The sequence below is a fragment of the Canis aureus genome, chromosome 18 (assembly GCF_053574225.1).
Source record: "Canis aureus isolate CA01 chromosome 18, VMU_Caureus_v.1.0, whole genome shotgun sequence".
Taxonomy (NCBI): domain Eukaryota; kingdom Metazoa; phylum Chordata; class Mammalia; order Carnivora; family Canidae; genus Canis; species Canis aureus.
In genome coordinates this window covers 31,628,103-31,650,315 of record NC_135628.1, presented here as the reverse complement: position 1 = coordinate 31,650,315, position 22,213 = coordinate 31,628,103, and the positions used below count along the sequence as shown (strand labels likewise).

Sequence of the window (22,213 nt, the reverse complement as noted above, 5' to 3'; positions counted from 1 at the left end):
TAACTCAGTAATAAAATGAAAAACCATCCAAATAGAAAAGGCAAAAAAAAAATGGAATAGATATTTCAAAAAGTGAAGATACAGGAATGGGGAGTCAGAATAAAGTGCTCAACATCACCAATAAAATAAAAATTTAAACCACAGAGACCATCATATTCTATTAGAAAAAGGGCCTGGAATTCAAGTTTGTTTGTATTTTTCCCCCTCAAGACCAGCTCCTCAAACCACTTAGCTTCCCAGCTTTAATTATTTAGAAATAGTGGCAAAGTCCAGGCTCTCCTCTCTCAGAAATTTGACTCACATATGCAATATGCCTTGACAATTCCCTGAAGTTTTCAAACACTTAAAAAAAATACTATGTCCAAACTTTCTAGTTGTTCCAGTAGGGATGTTGGTCTGAAAACACTTTGTTATTATCTGAAGTATAAGTCCATATATTGAACACTAAATATAATGTACTCTAAATCTGACCAAGTCAAAATCAAGAATAAAAGTTTTCTTTGGTCCTGAATAAGAAAGAGAAATTCTAGGATTTTGATTTTCAGAGATCGGTCTATTTTCCTATTTTAAAACTGTAGTGGGGTCATGCAAAATAGGAAGTATTGAACATGCCGATCCACCTTGGCTTTTCATTGAAATGTCATTATAGTAAGGTACCGGATCGACCTAAATTAACAAGCACAAAAAAAAAAATGTGAGAGGAAAAAACCATCAAGTTTAAGAAACTGGGAAACAAATGATGACTGATTAGAAACCGTAAGCTGGTAATGAAATAGCAAAGACTTGCCCAGAAAGGGTGATGAAATGGAAAACGAAGTGATATTCTTCACAGAAAGAAGACAGACCCTCTAATACCACTCTTCACACCTTACAGCTCACAGTTTGCCAGCTCCCTACCCAAGCAGAAGACTGGATGCCTGGGCTCAACAGCACTCAAACCAAGGGATGCTGAGCTCAGGATGCCCAGGACTTTTGAAGGCAGGGGTACTATACCAAAAACAAGGTATTCTGTGAAAGTCTAAATATAGAATATTGGGAGTAAAAGTCCACTCTTCCTTATCTCCAGGGAGCCCCACTTAACCCTCACCCATACACCCACCTACAACTCCACACCAACCAAGGAGTCCTTTCAAAACAAGTCATTTGGGGAAAAACAACAACAGCAACACAGCATAGAGGAAGAAAAAAATCGTGTAAGAGGAAAGTTGCAATCCCCAAAACAAGAAGAGCACATCAGAATCACGCTGAGGACAAAATGAATCCTCTGTGAAGATAAAAGCATAATAGAAAAAGTAAAACAAAAAATTATCACAGATGTTGAAGATGTCCCAGATATAAACAAACAAACAAAAAAGATACAGGAAAAGATAAGTTGGAAAATAAGAAAATAAAGAAAAAGGGATGCCTGGGTGGCTCAGCGGTTGAGTGTCTGCCTTTGGATCAGGTCATGATCCCAGGCCCCAGGATCGAGCCCCACATCAAGCTCCTTGCAGGGATCCTGCTTCTCCCTCTGCCCATGTCTCTGCCTCTCTCTCTCTCTCTCTCTCTCTCTCTGTCTCTCATGAATAAATAAATAAAACCTTTATAAAAAAAAGAAAGACAAAATAATTCAAATTCCTGTCTTGAAGTGTCAACATCCACAAATAATGGTTCCGGGAAGACAGAACAAGTAAAATAAATGAGAAAATAACAACGAAAAGAAAAGAACAAAGGAAGGGCATAAATTACTAAACCAGAATTTATGGTGGAGGATTTGGAAATTGATTAATTAAATAGAAATAGAGAAACCAATGAAATAAAGAAAAAAGACAGTTATCAGCACCATGGAAAATACCTATCTTCAAATATTATTATAAGATTATTTCTTCTGAGAATTTCAAAGTGAAGTTAGGCTCCAAGGCCAAATGAAACATTGAACAAATAGTTCTCATTCTTAAAACTAAAGTTACAAGGATATAGATTTTTAGGTGCAAAAATATTTTAAGCTCAATATTAAAATTACTCTGTCAACATGATAGCTTCCAAATGTGGGTACCTTTTTTAAAGTTCCAAGCTAGTTTAACCCACTTTTTTTCTATTTTTATATTCATGTAATTTCCCTTTATATTGGAACAATTATGCACCCACACATGAATTTGGTTAAAAGATCAGGGCAAAGGCATATTATGCAATATAAGGTTCATTCTTTATATCTAGAACTTCTTCTCTTCCAAAAGATTTGTAAGTTTTCAATCTGTCTATTTTCTCCTTGAATATCCTACTAAATACACTCTGGTGTTTTTATACTTGGCATAATATATTACTGACAATAAAGATATTAATATTGACTTTGCTATTAGACATTAAAAAGTGTATTTTTAAAGGCATTTAAGCTGGAATTTTTTAATTCACAATTTTTTATATACTTTAAGACCAATCGAATAAGTATTCTGGGCAGAGGTGAAAAAAATTAGCTGCTTGAGTTTGTGACATCTAATGTAATGAAGCAATATTTTCTCCTTTGTTTCCTTCAGAGAAATGACAATAAAGATAAGGACAGGAAGCTTTTCAAAATAAAAAGGGCACTTATACAGTAAAGCAGAAATCTCAGGTATTAGTCATAGCCAGCTAACCTAATGCTATAATTAATAACCAGTCTCTCTGGGCTTTAGTTTTTTCATTGACACTATAGGGTGACTGACGACCTGATCTTTAGGATTTCTTCAGTGTTAAACCTAACGGTTCTACAATTAATACTATACATAACAGTAACTTTAACATAAAGATTAGTCTTCATTATCTGTGAGTCAATTATCTATTTTTGGGTTATTTTCCAATCTATTTCTCTAGTGATACATTTTCATTAAATGTAAGCTAACAAAAATTATTCTTTTTAAGTCACTAATAACTTATAAACACCAATCCGAATGTGAACAGTATATATTGTAAAGTCACAGTTTAGGGGCCTGGATGGCTCAGTTGTTTAAGTGTCTGTCTTCAGCTCAGGTCATGATCCCAGGGTCCTGTGATCCTGCTTTGTGTCAGTAGGCTCCCTACTCAGCAGGGAGTCTGCTTCTCCCTCTCTCTCTGCCCTTCCTCCCGCCTTGTTCTCTTTCTATCTGTCTCTCAAAAAAATAAATAAAAACTTTTTTAAAAAGTCACAGTATAAATTAATTTAGTATTATTTCATGCCTTAAATAATTCACATTATTTTTCTCTTCTCAAGCACCCATTGATTTCAATACAATTCTATTTAAGTATCATTTACTGAACATCTGTCTATTGAAATATACACACACGTGGAAGGTGCTAGGGTGGGAAGTTAGACACAGTGCAAGGGTGTAAGAAAATGTAAAATGAATTTGATTAGGAGGTTGCAAGAGGATTCATGACATGAGCTGGGCCTCAAGTGTATACTGGACTGGGCCTGATATATACTGAGAAAGAACACCCCCAGCAAAAGGACATTAGAAGCAAAGGTATAAAGATTGAAAAGTTCGGGGTTTGTCTGATGATTGACAAGTAGATCCATGTGATGGGGACACTGCCCATGGTTATGTGTGCAGGTCAAAGCCAAATGCAAGATTGGCAAAGTAGATGGGGGTCAAGTTAAGGGCTCCAGTTTATGTCTTATTCAACAGGGAACTATCAAAGAGATGCATTCACCCTGAGTCAGAAGACAAAGAGGAAAGAACATGTCTGGAAATTGACAAGTTTTAGGTAATTTGAAAGGAAGTTAGAAGAATTCACACCTAATGAAAGAGATGATGATTAAATAGGTAGGTGTTGGAAAAATGAAGCATCTGGATTAACTTTTACCTAGAAGAAGTTGACGACTACAGAAATACTGAAGGCACTGTGGGCCAGCTGAGGTCTTGAGCATTCTACCACCCACAGAATTATCTTATTTTACTAAAGCTCTGCCACCTTGGCATACAAGCAAAGAAACTGGGTGCCTAAAACTAAAGTGTCAAAGAATGATTGGCATCATGGATTATAGGGTCAGTCTACAGTTGGAAGGATGAGGGTCAAAATAGCACCAGGCAAATTCAGGAGGAAGGGAAATGGTTAAGAGACAAGAATACTTATTTATATTTCACTGAAAAATCATTTATATGAATTAGTAAATGTGAAGGAATTTATGTGAGCGAATATATTGCTTTATTTAATCTTCATAGTAAACATATGAGATAGATATTACTATGATTCCCATTTTACTGTTGGAGAAACTGAAGCCTACAGAGTTTGCTTGTTTGTTTTTAATGTGTCCCAGTTCCTCATAAGTATCAAAGCGAGGATGCATTCAATTAGTGAAACCAAGAGTCTAGGCTCTTAAGTACTGCCTATGCTATATTTAAATTAAAAGTAAGAGAGGGAAAAGTTAAGTGACCATAGTCTGTGGTCAAAGTAAAACATCAGAGTTTAAGATTTTAGAATGAAGGCAGTCTATGGAAATTACAAGGCATGGGGTATTGTAGCAGAAGTGGGTGGCTAAAATAAAATGGGAGTGAGGTCACAGAATTTGAGGATTGCAAGGAAAGTAAAAAAAGAGAGCTACTGAATGGCTCTCAACAAAGTATTATAGCAGGTGTAATGTGAAGAGGGCAAGTCAGCCTTGGTAGAGTGTTCTCATCCATGCATCAGGATAGTTGGTAACTGACACCAACAAGGACAGAGAAAAAATGGAATCCTCCACAACCTCAACACATACACACAAAAACACGCATGTGCATGCACACATGCCTAAACACTCTATGAGGTTCCATGGCAGCAGGTGAATAAACACCACCTACTTGATAGGGCCTCAACAGAAGCAACGTTCTCAGTGAGAAAGTATGATTGGAGGAAGCAAAGTAATGTGAAGAAACGGCATACTATCAGTGGAAAGTTCAAGAGCTTTTGTTTGTTTCTTTTCATTGAAAAAAAAAAAAAAGATCTTTATTCTAAACATTGTGTAAATGCCTGGCAGAAAAGACAAGTGGGAAGAGGAGAGGTGACAGTTAAGTGACGAATTGATTTACAAGACATTATTTTGGGGAGAAAAGTATTCCTTTTATAAATATTTACAACAATACCATTATTTTACTGAATAACCCAGGTAAAAGAACCTACCAAATTCAGCAATTCTGAGAAACAATCGTCCTTTCACAGAAATTGTGTGTGTGTCTGTTTTCATGGAACAGAGGAATGACAGAAACCAGTGCTCCTCAAAATGTGGTCCCTGGAGCAGCAACATTAGCATTACTTGGAAACCTGTTATAAATGAAAATTCTAAGGGCCTCCCTCTAGGCTTGCAGAATTGCCTATTTGGGGACCAGAATAAGCTGTGTGTTCATAAGCCCTGCAAGTGATCTTATATATGATAAAGTTTAAGAACTTCTGCCTAAGCCAATGTGCAAGCATTCTTTTCTATTTAGGTACCTAGAAATTAAGATCCAAATTTAGCGTTCGCCAGCCAAAGTTAATTACATTAGGCACTTGCTTATATTTATTTCTGTGTTAATTTTAATTACTTTATCCTATTTTTTCTTTCCTCTGGTTTATATTGGGTTTAATAAGTCACAACCCTTTCGGAAATAGGCATATATTAAATTAACCACAAACATTAAATTTCTTTAAAGTATTACTGAAAATGAATTTAAGGTTTAAAATATAAAAATCTAGGACTCTAGAAGAATTCTTTGATGTTCAGAGTTTGTAAATGTTTTATTGTATAAGAGGAACAGTGTCCAGTTCATTGACAAGAGAGCGGGTGAGAAGAATGGATTCTGATTTTACTGACGCAGAAAAAAGCCAGGTAAAAAAGCCATTTAAAAAACAGACAAAAAAAAAAACCCTCTAGAGAATTAAGGATCAGTTTAAGTGCCTCCAAATCGGAGGACAGGAGAGATGAAAACTAGAGCAGAGCAGGGACAGAGGCACAGTCTTCATGTGTTCTAAAGCTGACATTCATCTACTTCGAAGACTCTGATGAAAATCATAGTGATGGTGCCAGGCCCTAATAATTCTACCTATGACAAGAGTCTGAAGCAACAGTTAAGGAAACGGGCAAACATGCGTGGATCTGATGCAGGCTTGAAAAGGAGCTGGAAACTTTAAAGACAGAGCAGAGGGAAAGGGGTTGAAAACAATGAAGAAATATAAGTGGCACATCGGGTTTAATCAAGTGTTTTTTGGTTTGTTTGTTTGTTTTAAAGATAGATTTATTTATTTATTTATTTATTTTTTTTTTTTATTTATTTGAGACACACACACAGAGAGGCAGAGGCATAGGCAGAGGGAGAAGCAGGCTCCTCGCAGGTAGCCCGATGTGGGACTTGATCCCGGGACCCCAGGATCACGCCCTGGGTCGAAGGCAGACGCTCAACAACTGAGCCACCCAGGTGCCCCTCATCAAGTGTTTTTAAATGATTTGTGGGTTAATATTCTGCCTGCAGTTGTGGACAAAGGTTATTGACTCATAAACTGAAAACTTAAATGCATGCCTCTTAGGAATCCTACCTTAAAAATAAAACACAGTTGACATAAAAATAATTAAACTGCAAAATAAAGAGCATGTCAAAGAAGACATGCCTTCATTCGGTCTCAGACATGTAAAAAAATAGGTGCCTTTGTATTTTTAAAATCATCCCAAACATGGACCTGATAACACCTGAACAAACGTTCTCCTTGGCTGTCGCTTCAATACAAATTCCCTGAAAATTAATATTTATTTTGGAACGAGAGAGATTTCTGTATGTCCTTAGGAATACAAATAAATCTTGAAGTGCAAATATTCAACATTTAAGAATAATAAATATGTATTTTAAGAATGATGTTAAAAGGTTTATTCATAACTTACATAGGTATGACTTAGTCATAGCAAATTCTTTATTATTAAGAGGAATATGATAAACATGTTGCTATTAGATTTAACTAAATATGCTTTCAAATCATAATTCTGAGATTTCACAGTGTTCCACTTTTGCTTGAAAATATCAGATTTCGGATTTACTATCTCCACTATCATTTCAATAGCAAGATTTTTAATTCATTTTAATGACATCCAATATAATCAAGTTAATCAGATTATTGAACAAACCACCAGCTCTATGGTTAGCAGGGGCTTTGGAGACAGATGAGATTATTAAATGTTCAGGCTTAGAGTAAATATTTGAGAAATATTTTCCTGCATTGCAATGAGTATAGCTTGCCACCAGAGAGAGCTCAGACACTATACTTTATTAAAGACAGCAATTATTTCCTTTTGACTAGATAGAAATTCTTATTTGAAGTACCTGCTATATTGAAAAAACACAGAGCTATTGTTTATTTATAATATCCAGAGTCACCTCCTATACATGAAACTCGTTTTGGCATGTGAGAAGTCATTTATCCTTGGCAAAGAAAGCATTAGTGTTAAAGTTTTCAAGGAAGATTTCCAATAGAGACTCACGTGTGTGTGCATACAGTGAACCCTCTTGTTAACTAGGGGGACAACCTGCTCATATACTAGAAATAAAGCGTTTTTCAAGACAACTCAAATGTTCAACTCAAAACAACTCAAATAGTTTCCAATATCATTGTGTTACCAGTCAAGAAAAAATCATTTGACAGACCAACATGCTCAAAAACCACTCCATAGCCAAACAGAACTTGAATGAAACCTGAAATGGATAGATTCATAATATCATGTGTCTGATTTCCAATTGAAGGAATTTTTATTTTGTAAACAAAGTCACTTTATTTAATGGAAATTTAGACAACTATAGTAGATACAGTTTTAATTCATCAATATCTAGTCCCTTCCCAGCCCCCTGTCATGATAAGTAAACTAAATAAAGAAACACATACACTCGAGTTTATCCTCAGGTCTTCCTCTTTCAAGGAGAGACAGATAACAGACAATGTCCTTCAGATGGATTACTTCTGGGGAACACGTATTTGCAGGAGAAGTACGGGGAGGGGTGATGGCACCTTTATTCATTCTCAGACCTGGAAGAAAAATTTGCTTTTATATTCTTAAAAATATCTACAATGTTTTCAAAGAAAAAGACAACTAAGAAAATAAGATAACACATAGATCATGTAGAGAGCTATATATATTTTAGGTATATAATAACTGAATTCTCTGGAACTAGTATATACTCTAGGATAGCAGAGTCAGACATATTCTATGATTAGTGTAAATAATTCAGAATTTTTGGGTATTCAGGGACATGGAGATTGCTCTGCCTGCCTATAAGAGTGTGTTAGGGTCAGAATCCTTTTGTCCAGGGTGAGTTGGTAGACAGATTTGAATGCATGAAAAACCACTTTCCTCTTCCACCTTTCTCTGCTTTAGGAAGTAACAACTATAAATCAGCTAAGAAGATATTTAAAAATTGGCCTTTAATGAAACAGTGAAGAAGAGATTTGAGTCTGTCACAATATGATTTATATGTTGATAATCAGGAGTCATTCATTCATAAAAGCATATATTTATGTCAAATATTTGCAGGCACCATGAATAAAAAAATATATCCTTTTTCCCATCAAGAAATCTGCCCATGAGTAAAAAAGAGAACATAAACAAAAATCTGCTTGAACATGAGAAGCATTTACTTAGAAAGGTAAGAACATATGACTATACTTTAGTTTTAATATGGTCATAACTTTATTTCTGAAACCCATTCACTGTGCTTATTCCAAGACAAGTGTAGAGAACTCTGATGATTGTAGATTATCCGGCCAGATACTGATGGAACTGAAACTCGTTTACAATACATGGTTAATTCCATCTAACAGAGAAGCCTGTGTACCTGACAAAACTTGAAGGCAAACCCCGATTATCCTTTAAGATTCATTTGGCAACAGGAAATGTTTGGGTGAAATGGCTAACGGGCTGAAGTGGCTGCTAGATTCCTAATCACCCGGGAGTAACTAGAATGGAGGGAATAATCCCAACCAAATAGAGTTCTACAAGCCTATCAGTCCATAGCATGCCTCTATGTAAGCCACATCTCTCGCTCTTGTCTATGTCCTTTGATGAATAACTGATGGAATACCTGGCATCTCCTCCAGCCGTATCAAGATAGCCAGCATATAATTTAATGGATTGTGAAATTACTTTCATTGTTCGCAGTGGTAGTAATAAAAGGTACCATTTATTGAGTGTCAAATATGTGGCAGGCACCGGGCTGGAAGCTTAAAATGGATCATCTCACTTAATTCCCATTAATTATGTGAGGTAGATTGCAATATTCCCATTTTCCAGTCTTAGAGTTCCACAGCTCCTAAATCCATCCTCTTTATTTTACACTAATGGATTACACACAATTTTTGTTCAAGATCAAGAGTAAGAAAAACAATTAAGTTAATCCAGCAGAATCCTTTTATCTTCCCTCCCTCCCACCCCCTCTCCTCTGTCTCTCAACATTAGTAGGTTCCATACCAGGCCCCAAACTGTATTTTCTATGTTAACCTATTCTCTTTTCTTCTATTTCATTCTTAAAATTCTGTCAAAGAGCCTCTCAACTGAATTCACCACTCCTTATTGGGTCACAACCCTCATTTTGAAAAACACTGCTTTACATCTTTCAGTTTTTTGTTTTGTTTTGTTTTTTGTTTTTAAGATTTTATTTATTTATTCATGAGAGAGAGAGATAGATAGAGAGAGAGAGGCAGAGACACAGGCAGAGGGAGAAGCAGGCTCCCTGCAGGGAGCCCGACATGGGACTCGAATCGGGCCTCCAGGATCATGCCCTGGGCTGAAGGCGGCGCTAAACCGCTGAGCCACCCAGCGTTCCTCCCCCCCCCCCCCCCGTTTTTTTTAACCAGAGTTGTACTTATTTCAAATACAGCTCTATGCTTCACATTAATTCTACTTCTGTTTATAACTATTAAAAAAGGGATGTAATTATAAATTGATTTTTCTTAACAAAAATGTCACTATCTAGTACAAACTAATATAGATATTTTTAAAAACAGAAGGCAGAGAATTGAAGACAATTCTGAGTTTAAAAAAAAAAAATATATATATATATGTATATATATATAACCAATTCTACCTAACCAACTAAAGCTTGGCCAGCTGCAGGAATAAGCAGTTTTGACTCATGGTAAAAGACATTCTGGCGCTGACCTTTGACATGACCATAACTTCCAGACTTGGAAAACACAGCACTTGAATTATGATCGGATAAACTATGACCTAACTCATCCTGCCTGATGAGCTAATCCTCTCTTCTCTCCTTTCCTCCCCCTTATGGTACTGAAATGATTTAATCAGCTTGATTTAACTCTTATACAAAACCTCAGAACAAAACAAGAAAGAGGGAAAAGAACATGTTATGACATTCATTTGAAAGAATGCCAACCACATTATATATTTTCACTGATTTAGAACACCTCATGATCATTTGTTTGTATAAAACTAAAGTGTATGGTATTCCTTTATCAGCTTTCATAATATTGAATATAAACAGTTTGGAGACTGTGAGGACCACAGAATTTTCTGTTTGCCTTTCTTGTAAGTAATATACATATTGAACAGAAGCATACAAATATAATTTATATTTAGCCACACCTTTTTGAAAAAGCGTATTATCATACTAAAATGATTTTTGTTTGATAAAATGAGTAAGCATTTTTCATTTTCTGTTCATGACATGTTGTAAACTAAAAGCTGGATCATATCCACATCACAGTTTTGTATTTAAAAGAATTTAAACTATATATTTCTTTAAAATCATGGGCTTATATGGCAACACACATTGAAGAACTAATCAACTCTTCCTCAAATCCAGACAAGGTGTCCGTTTTGGTTCCATATTAAGTGATAAAATATAGAATTTTTGCAAGGATGTATAGGGTGCACCAAGGGAAAAAATGGTCAAAGACCTTTTTCTCAAATAGGTCATATCAAAAAATTTCACAGAGCGGGATTTGATTAAATCTTGCAGTGTTGAACTGGGGAAAAATCTCCCAGGTTTGTTCCTGTTCCTACTCTTGTCCCCAAAATCAGCTCACTTTCTCTCATGTGGTGAAAATGTATCTTCATATTTTCATTTAATTTTCTGAAAGCCTGGGGCCTTAACCTGTCTTCATAGAGACATTTTCTACCCTACTCTACCATTTATATATATATATTTTTTCCTTTCCTGAAATCTGGCTGGAAATCTTTTCCACTACTTATCCCCTCCATTGTTCTAGAAAAGTTCTTTTTTGTTCAAGCAGACTGCACTAAGTTTTATGTGGAAAACACAGGAAACAACACAAGTGGCAAACAAGAAATTGAAAGCCCCATTTCTTGACTATAGCTTTTCAAGAAGATACTCAATGGAACTCTACATTCCTCTTTAGCAGTAGTAGCCTCTGATGAAGAGGCTCAATGTTCTATGTTCCACTAAGGAAGGCCATTTTAATCCATCCTATCTTTGATGAAACTTTTTAGAATTGTGACCAAACACAAAGCTAAGCAAAACTTTTGCCTCAAGTGGTCAATTTTAGTTTTAAAGAAAATGAAATTAATTGACACTCAATAAGCAGGTTCACTGACTTGCCCAAGGTTTTGCTTTTTTGAATATTTTCTTATAAAAGTGAAGCAAGTGAGGGCCCCTGAGTGGCTCGGTGGTTGAGTGTCTGCCTTTGGCTCATAGTGTGATGACAGGGTCCTAGGATCGAGTCCCACATCGGGCTCCCTGCAGGGAGACTGCTTCTCCCTCTGCCTATGTCTCTGCCTCTCTCTGTGTCTTTTATGAATAAAAAAATAAAACCTTTTAATAAAAAGTGAAGCAAATGTATACATACACACACACCATTTATGTCCACACACAAATATAGATCTATAATGCATACCACAATGAACAAAGCACAAAATAAAGTGAAAAAATAAGCATTTTAATTAGAGTATATTAGTGTTATTAGGAAAATTATCTTGTACTTTGAAAGCATTTATGTCTTATGATGATTTTAGAGTGTTTTTGCACACCTTCTTACATAGTATAAACATTCTTCTAAGTTTTAACCACAAAAATAGTTATCATTAGTCAAGTTGAGCATTGCCTACTATGATCACATTTCTCAAACACATGATTTTCATTATACTTCAATCTAGACACTCCATTTCTTGAAACAAAAACCTAAAAAGTTTGTTTTAATAGATACTTTTAATTCTAGTTTCAAGGTTCAATTATTAGCAAATATATTTTAGGTACATGTTTAATTACTGCCTCTGCTCCAGTTTGTTTTATTTTCAAACACATGTAGCTTAGATAATGGAAAGGGTATTGTTACATCCTTTGTTTCCCTTTACCTATTAAAATGGAATATTCAAAACTAATACATTAATTACAAAAAAAGGCAAAAAAATCACTCTAGCAATTTGGCTTTCCCACTTTTTAATACTAGTTCAATTTTCAGAAATTTATCAGGCTTAAAAACAATTTGTCTCATATAATCAAATTTCCAATATCCATATTAATAGTCACAGAAAGTAGCACAATCAAGAGTAAAAATAATTGTCTGGTATTGTCAGACATTTCATGATTTTCAGAGTTAACCTTCCAACTATGCTTGTCTTAGGATAGAATTATAATTATTATTATTTTTTTATTTTTTATGCATATACAAACTGGCAGCAAATAGAAATAGACTGGGTTACAAATCTACAAAGAACATAAAATATGCATAAAGTGAGGACAGGCAGTGGGATACCTTCCCTGACAAGACACTGAGGTCAGCAAAGTATCTGTAAGAACATTCTCTGGATTTCATCTGTTTGGACATTGGCAAAAACCCCAAACAAGCAATCATAAGGAATAGGGTTTGAAGCACACGTTTTTGAGAGTGATATCCTAGAAGCAGAGCAACCTCTCTGAAGAAATAGTAATAATAGCATCCCTGACTGTGTGCCAAGAACACTTAAACACAGTAGTCTGATGTGACCCCACAATTCTATTTTAGAGACAAGAGGGTGGAAAATAAGAGAGTAAAGTAAACCTCTGATCATCATGTAGCAATCTGGAGAGTCAAGAGTTGAAGACAGGGTATCTAATTCCAAACTTTAGGGTCTTTCAAAGCAGTAAAATCAAGATCTGTCTACATCAATTATCTCCAGTAAAATCTTCTGCAATGACAGAAATATGCTATATATGTACTGTTGAATATGGTACCATTAACCACATATGGCTGTTAAGCACATGAAATTTGATTGGTGTGGCTGACAAATTGAATTTTTATCTTATTTACTTGCCAACTAATTTAAATTTAAATTAAATAGGTACACTGGGCTAAGGGCTACCATATTAGACAGTGCTGGCAACAGGTAGACTAGTGAAAGTGGGTTGAATTTCTCTGTTCCGTAAATATACCTAAGTATGAGAGAATAAACCTACCGTACAGTTTTTAAAAGTCATGATAACAATTTTAGTTTTTGTCACATTAAAAATAAATTAAAATACCACCAATCAGCATTTACCCAAAGAAAATAAAAACAGTAATTTGAAAAGATATATGCATCCTTATGTGTATTACAGCATTATTTACAATAGCCAAGACATGGAAGGAACCCAAGTGTCCATCCATAGATGAATGGATAAAGGAGCAGCGGCTTTTACATACAATGGGATATTATGCAGTCATACAAAAGGGTTGGGATCTTGTCATTTGTGACAACATGAACAGACCTGAAGGATATTATGCTAAGTGGAATAAGTCAATCAGAAATACCATATGATTTCACTCATATGTGCAATATAAGAAATCAAACAAGCAAACAAAAAAGCAGAAGCAGACTTATAAATAAAACAAACATATGGTTGCCAGAAGAAAAAGGGCTGATGAGAAGGTGGCAAAACAGATGAAGAGGAGTGAGAGCTCCAGGCTTCCAGTTCTGGAATGAATTTGTCACAGGAGTAAAAGGTACAGCGTAGGGAATATAGTCAATGGTATTTTAACAGCATTGTATGGTGACAGACGGTAGCTACGCTTATGGGTAAACATAGATAGCATAACCTGTAAACTTGTTGAATCACCTTGTTATATACCTAAAACTAATAAAATGCTGTATGTCAACTATGCTTCAACAGAAGAAAAGTACAAATCATGGGGATGAGGTAGAGGGAGGGGAATTGCAGAAACATGGTTAAAAGATACAAACTTCTAGTTATAAGATAAAAAGTACTAGGGACTTAATATACAACATGATGACTCTAGTTAACACTACTGTATGGTGTAACTATATATGCTAGTTAAGAGAGTTGATCCTAAGAGTTCTCATCATAAGGAAAAAAAATTCTGTTTTTGCTTTTGCTTTTTATTGAATCTGTATAAGATTATGGATAGTACGTAAACTTATTGTGCAATCATTTCACGATATATGTAAATCAAACCACTAAGCTGTACAGCTTAAACTTACAGTTACATATGTCAATTATATCTTACTAAAACAAAAACAAACAAAAAGAAATCCAATAATACTCCATAATTTTTAGTGTACTCTTTCAGAATGATGACATCTTAGGTAAGTAAAACCTACATTGAATTTGATCTTTCCTTTGTCTGCAAACTAAAATGCTGGAAAGTAATCTGTTTAATGAAAAATGGTAATAGCTGACATTCATTGAACACTCATATTGTACCTAGTACATTATGTTTTTGAGTCCCACAGCACCCAGTAAGATGCATGCATCTATTATTTCTATTTTACATTTGCCAGAACAGAGACAAAGTCAAGTGGTATAGTCATAATTCAAAAGGCAATCTGAATTGAGATTTTATGCTAATTCTGTGGGGCTAGAGAGAAAACCAAATCAGAGGAATTTGTCTCTTGTCTCTTAATAAATGACCTTTTGTTTTTGGAGTCTGGTTTTCAAGACTCTTAAGAGTATGTACATTGATTATTTCATAAACCTTTGGAATGAAATTAGAAATCCTAGTCATAGCTGAGAGCTCTAAATGTCAATGTTCCACTTAGGCCATTCCTTGGGCCATCTATAATAAATAATATACATATGAAATATATATTTATAAATAAATAATTTATATAATAAATATATAGTTGAATATAAAATTTATTAATATATTGCTATATATTAAATATCAATGTATATTTAATATACATGTTAAATATAAAATATGTTTTATGTTTGCATGTATAAAAATAAACATACACACACACATCCCAAATCTTTACCATCATTTTGTTATAGGGAAATGGATTATGGATACTTTTTCTTTTTGCTTATGTATTTCCTAAAGTATACAACTAGAATCCCCTTTATAAATATAAACCCAGAAGATATTAAGAGCTTTTTTAAAAAATATTTTATTTATTTATTTGAGAGACAGAGTGAGTGAGAGAGAGAGACAACATACGAGCAAGAACAGAGGGAGAGGGAGAAGCGCACTCCCCTGATGAACAGGGAGCCCAATGTGGGACTTGATCCCAGAACCCTGTGATCATGACCTGGTCCGAAGGTAGATGCTTAACCAAGTGAGCCACCCAGGTGCCCTGATATTAAGAATTTTTAATATTAGTTGTGTAGAAGTTCTAGGATAAAGCAGATAGCAGCAGATAAAAAGAAAAATACCATTTTTATAAGGGCTTTCATTCTAATGGATCAAAGCCAGTGTTCAGTACCATTACATTTTTTCTAGCTATTACTAGGTATTTTAGAGCATATCACAAGTTAAATTAAGTTATGACTGATTTGGGGGCACCTCGGTGGCTCGATGAGTTAAATATCTGACTCTTGATTTAGGGTCAGGTCATGATCTCAGGGCTGTGAGATCGAGTCCTGCATCGAACTCTGCACTGGGCAGAAAAAGCTATGATTGATTTTGGACCCTGAAAAGTACTAAATATCATATTTGCCTTTATTGAAATAAAAAAACTATAAATAATATTCATGAACACTACAGTGAAATAGTCTTAAGGTAATGCTATCATTTAATATGCAATCATTAACATGTAACTGAAAATACAAAAATCCCTTTATACTAGATGAATAAACCTAATGGTAAAGATGGTAAATTTGAAGACCAACATTTTACTTAGAATATTCAGATAGAAGAATAAAGAAACCAGTATAATCAAGTCCAATATATTCAAACCCATTTAACAATTAAAGGGGAGGTTTTGGGGGAACTTTTCCTTCACTAAGTTTATCATGAATAGGGCCTTGAAATGTAGATTTTTCTTTGGTTTTAGTGAACAGTTTTCAGAGTTTCAGGATAATAGATTTATTGAAGTAAAATAATTTGTGGATTACTACTACTAATAAAAATAATTGAAAGAGTGAATTTGGTACTATAAAAGCATACAAAATGTAATAGTTGATGTAAATAAATGCTAATTGGCCAATATATAGGATTTGTCTTTATTTCTAGAACACTTTTATGTAGGTATGTAAGTATATCAACATTAACAAATGTACAAACGTATTTTAGATGCCTACTATGTGACAAGAAGTTCCCTATCTCAAAGTCACACAAGCCTTGAACTCTGTCCAGTTTGTGTTTGGAAGACCTTGTCTGCTCTTTGTTGCATTGTGGAAACTTTAGAAGTTTATTAGACACAAAAGACCAATAAGCTACCTATGGTAAAAATATGCATTCACATACACACACACACACACACATGCAAACACATATTTTTAATAACCTCAAGACACTCCTGATAAGAATAATAATTTCGGGGCAGCCCGGGTGGCTCAGCGGTTTAGCCCTGCCTTCAACCCAGGGCGTGATCCTGGAGACCCGGGATCGAGTCCCATGTTGGGCTCCCTGCATGGAGCCTGGTTCTCCCTCTGCCTGTGTCTCTGCCTCTGTCTCTCTGTCTCTCTCTCTGTCTCTCATGAATAAATAAATAAAATCTTAAAAAAAAAAAAGAGTAATTCTTCTCAGCACAATTAATGAAGTGTGTCTTTTGGCAAGAACATCCAATAAGGGCATTTGGCAAAACATTTTCCCAAAGGTTCAAATACCTCATTTTCGTTGTACAATTTTCTATTCTTAATTTGATTAACTTCCTCATGGACAAAAAGAAATCCTCCTTTTCTGCCTAAAAATATCGCCTATGGTATGACTCTCTGGTTGTAGCAAAAACATAAAAAGAATTATATTCACTAAAGGTATTGTGGCTTAATAGCATACATCAATTAACCATTGCTATATTGGATGGACAATGAGAGAGATCAAAGACAAAGGCATTAACCCTTTCAAAAGTGGCTGTTATTATTCTCAATTCTAAATATCTTCTTGACTCTTTTGCACCTTCAGTCTCATGCCCTTTCATGATAGCTTCCACACCACTAACTTAAAACCATGTAACAGCTCTCCAATTTCCAATTTCACCACTTGGCCTTGGCTCCCTCCTTGGCCTTTTCTCCAGCCACTCTCTTCCTGTCACTTCATCTACCCCAGTGCAAGGATTCAAGGCATAGACCCAGATCTCTCGGCACTCACCAAATCTACTTCCCTCTAACTCTTAAGACCATAGGACTCTGATTCTGCCATTACCACTCCCCCAACCCTTCCTTCAAAAGTGCTGATACTTCCAAGGTCATGACTACCATCTGAGACCATCAAAAATGATATTTGGGGCACCTGGGTGGCTAAGTTGGTTAAGTGTCTGCCTTTGGCTCAGATCATGATCACAGGGTCCTGGGATGGTGCATGCTTTGGGCTTTCTGCTCAGCAGGGATTCTGCTTCTCCCTCTCCCCTTCCCCACCACTTGTACACTCTCTCTCTCTCTGTCTCAAGTAAATAATAATAAAATCTTTAGAAAAAAATGCTCTCCTTGTGATCCATATCCCAGTTTCAGTCATTTGTGAGAAATTTGGGGTTCCTAGTCATTCTCAGTTTCAACCTGCACTTTCTATCTAACCAATGTTTGCTAATAGCATTCCTTATCTTACCTTCTGACATGCTATGTACATTTTTACTTATTTACTAAAATGTAATTGACTATAGGGGAAGGGAAGTAGTTCCATTTTCCTCACTGAAATTTGAATTGTGTGTGTGTGTGTGACACATTGTAAGTGATCAATAAATATTTGTGACTAACATAAAATATTACTCAGCCATTAAAAAGAATGAAATCTTGCCAACTGAAACAACATAGATGGATCTGGAGAGTATAATGCTAAGTAAAATAAGTCAGTCAGAGAAGGACAAATAACATGATTTTACTCATATGCAATTTAAGAAATAAAACAAGCAAAGGGGAAAAAAGAGAGAGACAAACCAAGAGACAGATTCTTAACTATAGTGAACAAACTGATGGTTACCAGAGTGGAGGTGGGTGGGTGAGGGGGTGAAATAGGTGATGGGGATTAAGGAGTGCACTCATTGTCATGAGCACTGAGTAATACCCATGTACTGTCAAATCACTATATTGTACACCTGAAACTAATATAACACCGTATGTAAACTATACTAGATTTAAAATTGATTTAAAAATAAGTAACCAGCCTTGCACATCCTGCACTGGAGGAGACACACGCAGCTAACCTTGTCTCTTCACACAACTCTTACAGCCGGTGGTCTCGGGACACAATGGCAACTCTTAAGGAAAAAACTGATTGCACCATTTGCAGAAGAGGCAGCGATCCCAAACAACACGATCACTGTAGTGGGTGTTGGACAAGTTGGTATGGCATGTGCCATCAGCATTCTGGGAAAGTCTCTGGTTGATGAACTTGCCCTGGTGGATGTTTTAGAAGATAAATTCAAAGGAGAAATGATGGATCTACAGCATGGGAGCTTATTTCTACAGACACCTAAAATTGTGGCAGATAAAGATTACTCTGTGACTGCCATTTCTAAGATTGTGGTGGTGACTGCAGGAGTCCACCAGCAGGAGGGAGAGAGCCGCCTCAGTCTGGTGCAAAGGAATGTTATTGTCTCAAATTCATTATTCCTCAGATAGTCAAGTACAGTCCTGATTGTATCATAATTGTGGTTTCCAACCCAGTGGATATTCTTACATATGTTACCTGGCAACTAAGTGGACTACCCAAGCACTGTGTGATTGGAAGTGGGTGTAATCTGGACTCTGCTAGATTTCGCTATTTTATGGCTGAAAAACTTGGCATTCATCCCAGCAGCTGCCATGGATGGATTTTGGGAGAACATGGCGACTCAAGTGTGGCTGTGTGGAGTGGAGTGAATGTGGCAGGTGTTTCTCTTCAGGAACTGAATCCAGAAATGGGAACAGACGACGGCAGTGAAAATTGGAAGGAAGTGCATAAGATGGTGGTTGAAAGTGCCTATGAGGTCATCAAGCTAAAAGGATATACCAACTGGGTTATTGGATTAAGTGTGGCTAATCTCATTGAATCAATGTTGAAAAATCTCTCCAGGATTCATCCAATGTCAACAATGGTGAAGGGCATGTATGGTATTGAGAATGAAGTCTTCCTGAGTCTTCCCTGTATCCTGAATGCTCGGGGCTTAACCAGTGTGATCAATCAGAAGCTAAAGGATGATGAGGTTGCCCAGCTCAAGAAAAGTGCAGGTACCTTGTGGGACATCCAGAAAGACCTAAAAGATCTGTGACTTCTGGCTTCTAAGCTATAGGAACTTAAAACCATAATGTGATTAACTGTGAGCCTTTAATTTCTCATCCATATACATGGATCACAGTTTGCTTTTATCTTCCTAAATATGTGAATCTGGGCTCACAGAATCAAAGCCCATGCTTGGTTTAATGCTTGCAACATGAGCCTTGAACAAATAAAATTAACTATTGTAGTGTGCTTCTATAAATAAATAAATAAATAAATAAATAAATAAATAAATAAATATTTATGAATGAAATAATACTGAATGTCTTACAGTTCACACACTATCCTTTCATTGGACTTTTTTAATTTGAGTAGAAATGTACATGTTTTCTTTTTTTGAAACTCCCTTCCATCCTCTCCTACATGTACCTGTCCCTACCTCTACTTAAACTAGATAATTTTAGTTTATGGTTAAAATCTCACTCAGATGATCTTGATAAATAGATGATAACTTTTATTTTAGTGTAATATAATTCATAACCTACTTGTCTGTTGTCTGCCTGGCTCTAAAGGATACTCAGCTTTCTGGTGGAATTTCTGGCACATAAGGTGTTTAAAAAAAAAAAAAAAAGAATGGTGGAGGGGTACCTGGGTGGCTCAGTAGGTTAAATGTCTAACTCTTGATTTGGCTCAGGTCATGATCTTAGGGTTGTAAGATTGAGTCCTGCATCTCTCTCTTTCTCTCTCCCTATGCTCTTTCCCCAGGTCTCTCTCTCCCTCTCTTTAAAAAAAAAAAAAAAAAAAAAAAAAAAGATGGTGGAATGCACGAAAGAAAGAAAGAAAGAAAGAAAGAAAGAAAGAAAGAATTAAATGTTACAACTGGCCAACTCTCTACATGATATGATATAAAAGGTGCTAGGAAAATATTCTTTTTCTGTTTCTGTCCTATAAAACTAACAATAACAACAACAACAAGAAAACTTACCCTAACCTATAGCTAATAACAGGCATTTACTATTATAACGTCAACATTTTAAATATTGTGGCGTCAAACAGAAATATAGTATGTTTCTGAACCAGTTAACAAATCAATTACATTCTCTATATTATCAGAGAATGTAGAAGTTACTAATAACTACTGTTAACTGCTATCCTGTACAATAAGAATAATAATTTAGCTGAAGGTAGTTAATTCCTAGAGTTGCTATGAAGAGTTGGTCTAGGTGAGAGTTGGGAAGAAGCACGGATGCACCAGCTATTCTACAAGAGGCAGAAAGTGTGACTTTGACAACAGTGCCTTGGTTGCTTCCCAGTTGCACAGTCAAGGTATCTCATGCCAGCATGTGCTATGCAATTAGAGCAACACATTAGCCAAGACTTGAAGGAGTTGGCTTTTGCTGTGAGATAAGGAACCACAGAAGACTTAAATCACAGCAGACAATTTGTTATGTAAAGGATCTAGGCCACATGGGGCAAGAGGCAGAGAGAATTGAGCCTGGAGGCAGATCTGCAGGCTACATGGCATTGTGCTTACTGCTATGAAACTCAGTTTTTTTTTTAAAGATTTTATTTATTTATTCATGAGAGACACACAGAGAGGCAGAGACATAGGCAGAGAAGCAGGCTCCCTGTAGGGAGCCTGATGTGGGACTCAATCCCAGGACCCCGGGCTCACAACCCAAGCCAAAGGCAGATGCTCAATCAGTGAGCTACTCAGGTGTCCCAACATAGTGTTATATTAGTTTCAGGCACGTTTGTGGGGGGCAGGGAGGTGAGTTTGGGTGTGGGAAGGCCAGTGACTAGAACTTCCTGTACTTAATCTGTCCTGCACTCTCTCCCTTCACCAAAGCAACTCTGCTTTCATCTGCTTTAAATATTTTTTTAAAGACTTTATTTACTTATTCATGATAGACACAGAGACAGGCAGAGAGAGAGAGGCAGAGACAGAAGGCGCCTGCAAGAGCCCCCTATGGGACTCGATTCTGAGACTCTGGGATCATGCCCTGAGCCGAGGGGAGACACTCAACTGCCGAGCCACCCCAGCGTCCCCTCATCTGCTTTAAGTACTAAGGATTTAAGTTTACATGAAAAATAAAAATTTAAAGAACTTGCCACAAGGTGATAGTGAAGGCCTGAAACTTAGAAACCGAAGAATAATCGAATCAGGTTTCAGCATTAGAAAGTACAGCATTGGGATCCCTGGGTGGCGCAGCGGTTTAGCGCCTGCCTTTGGCCCAGGGCGCGATCCTGGAGACCCGGGATCGAATCCCACGTTGGGCTCCTGGTGCATGGAGCCTGCTTCTCCCTCTGCCTATGTCTCCGCCTCTGTGTGTGTGTGTGTGTGTGACTATCATAAATAAATAAAAATTAAAAAAAAAAAAAAAGAAAATACAGCATTGAGATAGGAAGTCAGGGCCCAGCCAGGAGCCATGCTAATGGGCAGTCTATAACACAAACAATGATAGATCAAACTGACAGTAGCAGAATGTTTGAGAAGTTATAATGAGCAATGGAGAGCATTTTGTGACTAACTAAACATGAGGCATGAGGCAGTGCCGAGTGGGAGAGTCCAAGATTTTACAATTGGAAAAATGATAGATACTTGGGTTCCCTTCACCAAGAGACAAGATAGAAATAGAAGCAGGTGTGGGTAGATTATAATTATTTGACTTTCAAACACATTTAGTTCAATTCCTTATGGGACATCCAGATGAAGAGTTCTATCTGGAATAGAGTTAATATATATTCTCTGTGAGCTGAAGAA

At 36.2% G+C, this 22,213-nt stretch overlaps 1 protein-coding gene and 1 pseudogene across 8 annotated transcripts in view; one reads left to right on the top strand and one right to left on the bottom strand.

Annotated features, from left to right (window-relative positions):
* DGKB (diacylglycerol kinase beta) overlaps positions 1 to 22,213 on the bottom strand; it is a 695,680-nt gene that overhangs the window by 507,362 nt on the left and 166,105 nt on the right. For all 8 annotated transcript variants that reach the window (XM_077856714.1, XM_077856707.1, XM_077856709.1 and 5 more), the window contains one exon: positions 7,813 to 7,953. In XM_077856714.1, coding sequence (XP_077712840.1) covers positions 7,813 to 7,953 — 141 coding nt within the window. The remainder of the gene's footprint in view (positions 1 to 7,812; positions 7,954 to 22,213) is intronic.
* On the top strand, positions 18,548 to 19,664 carry LOC144288328 (L-lactate dehydrogenase B chain-like; annotated as a pseudogene).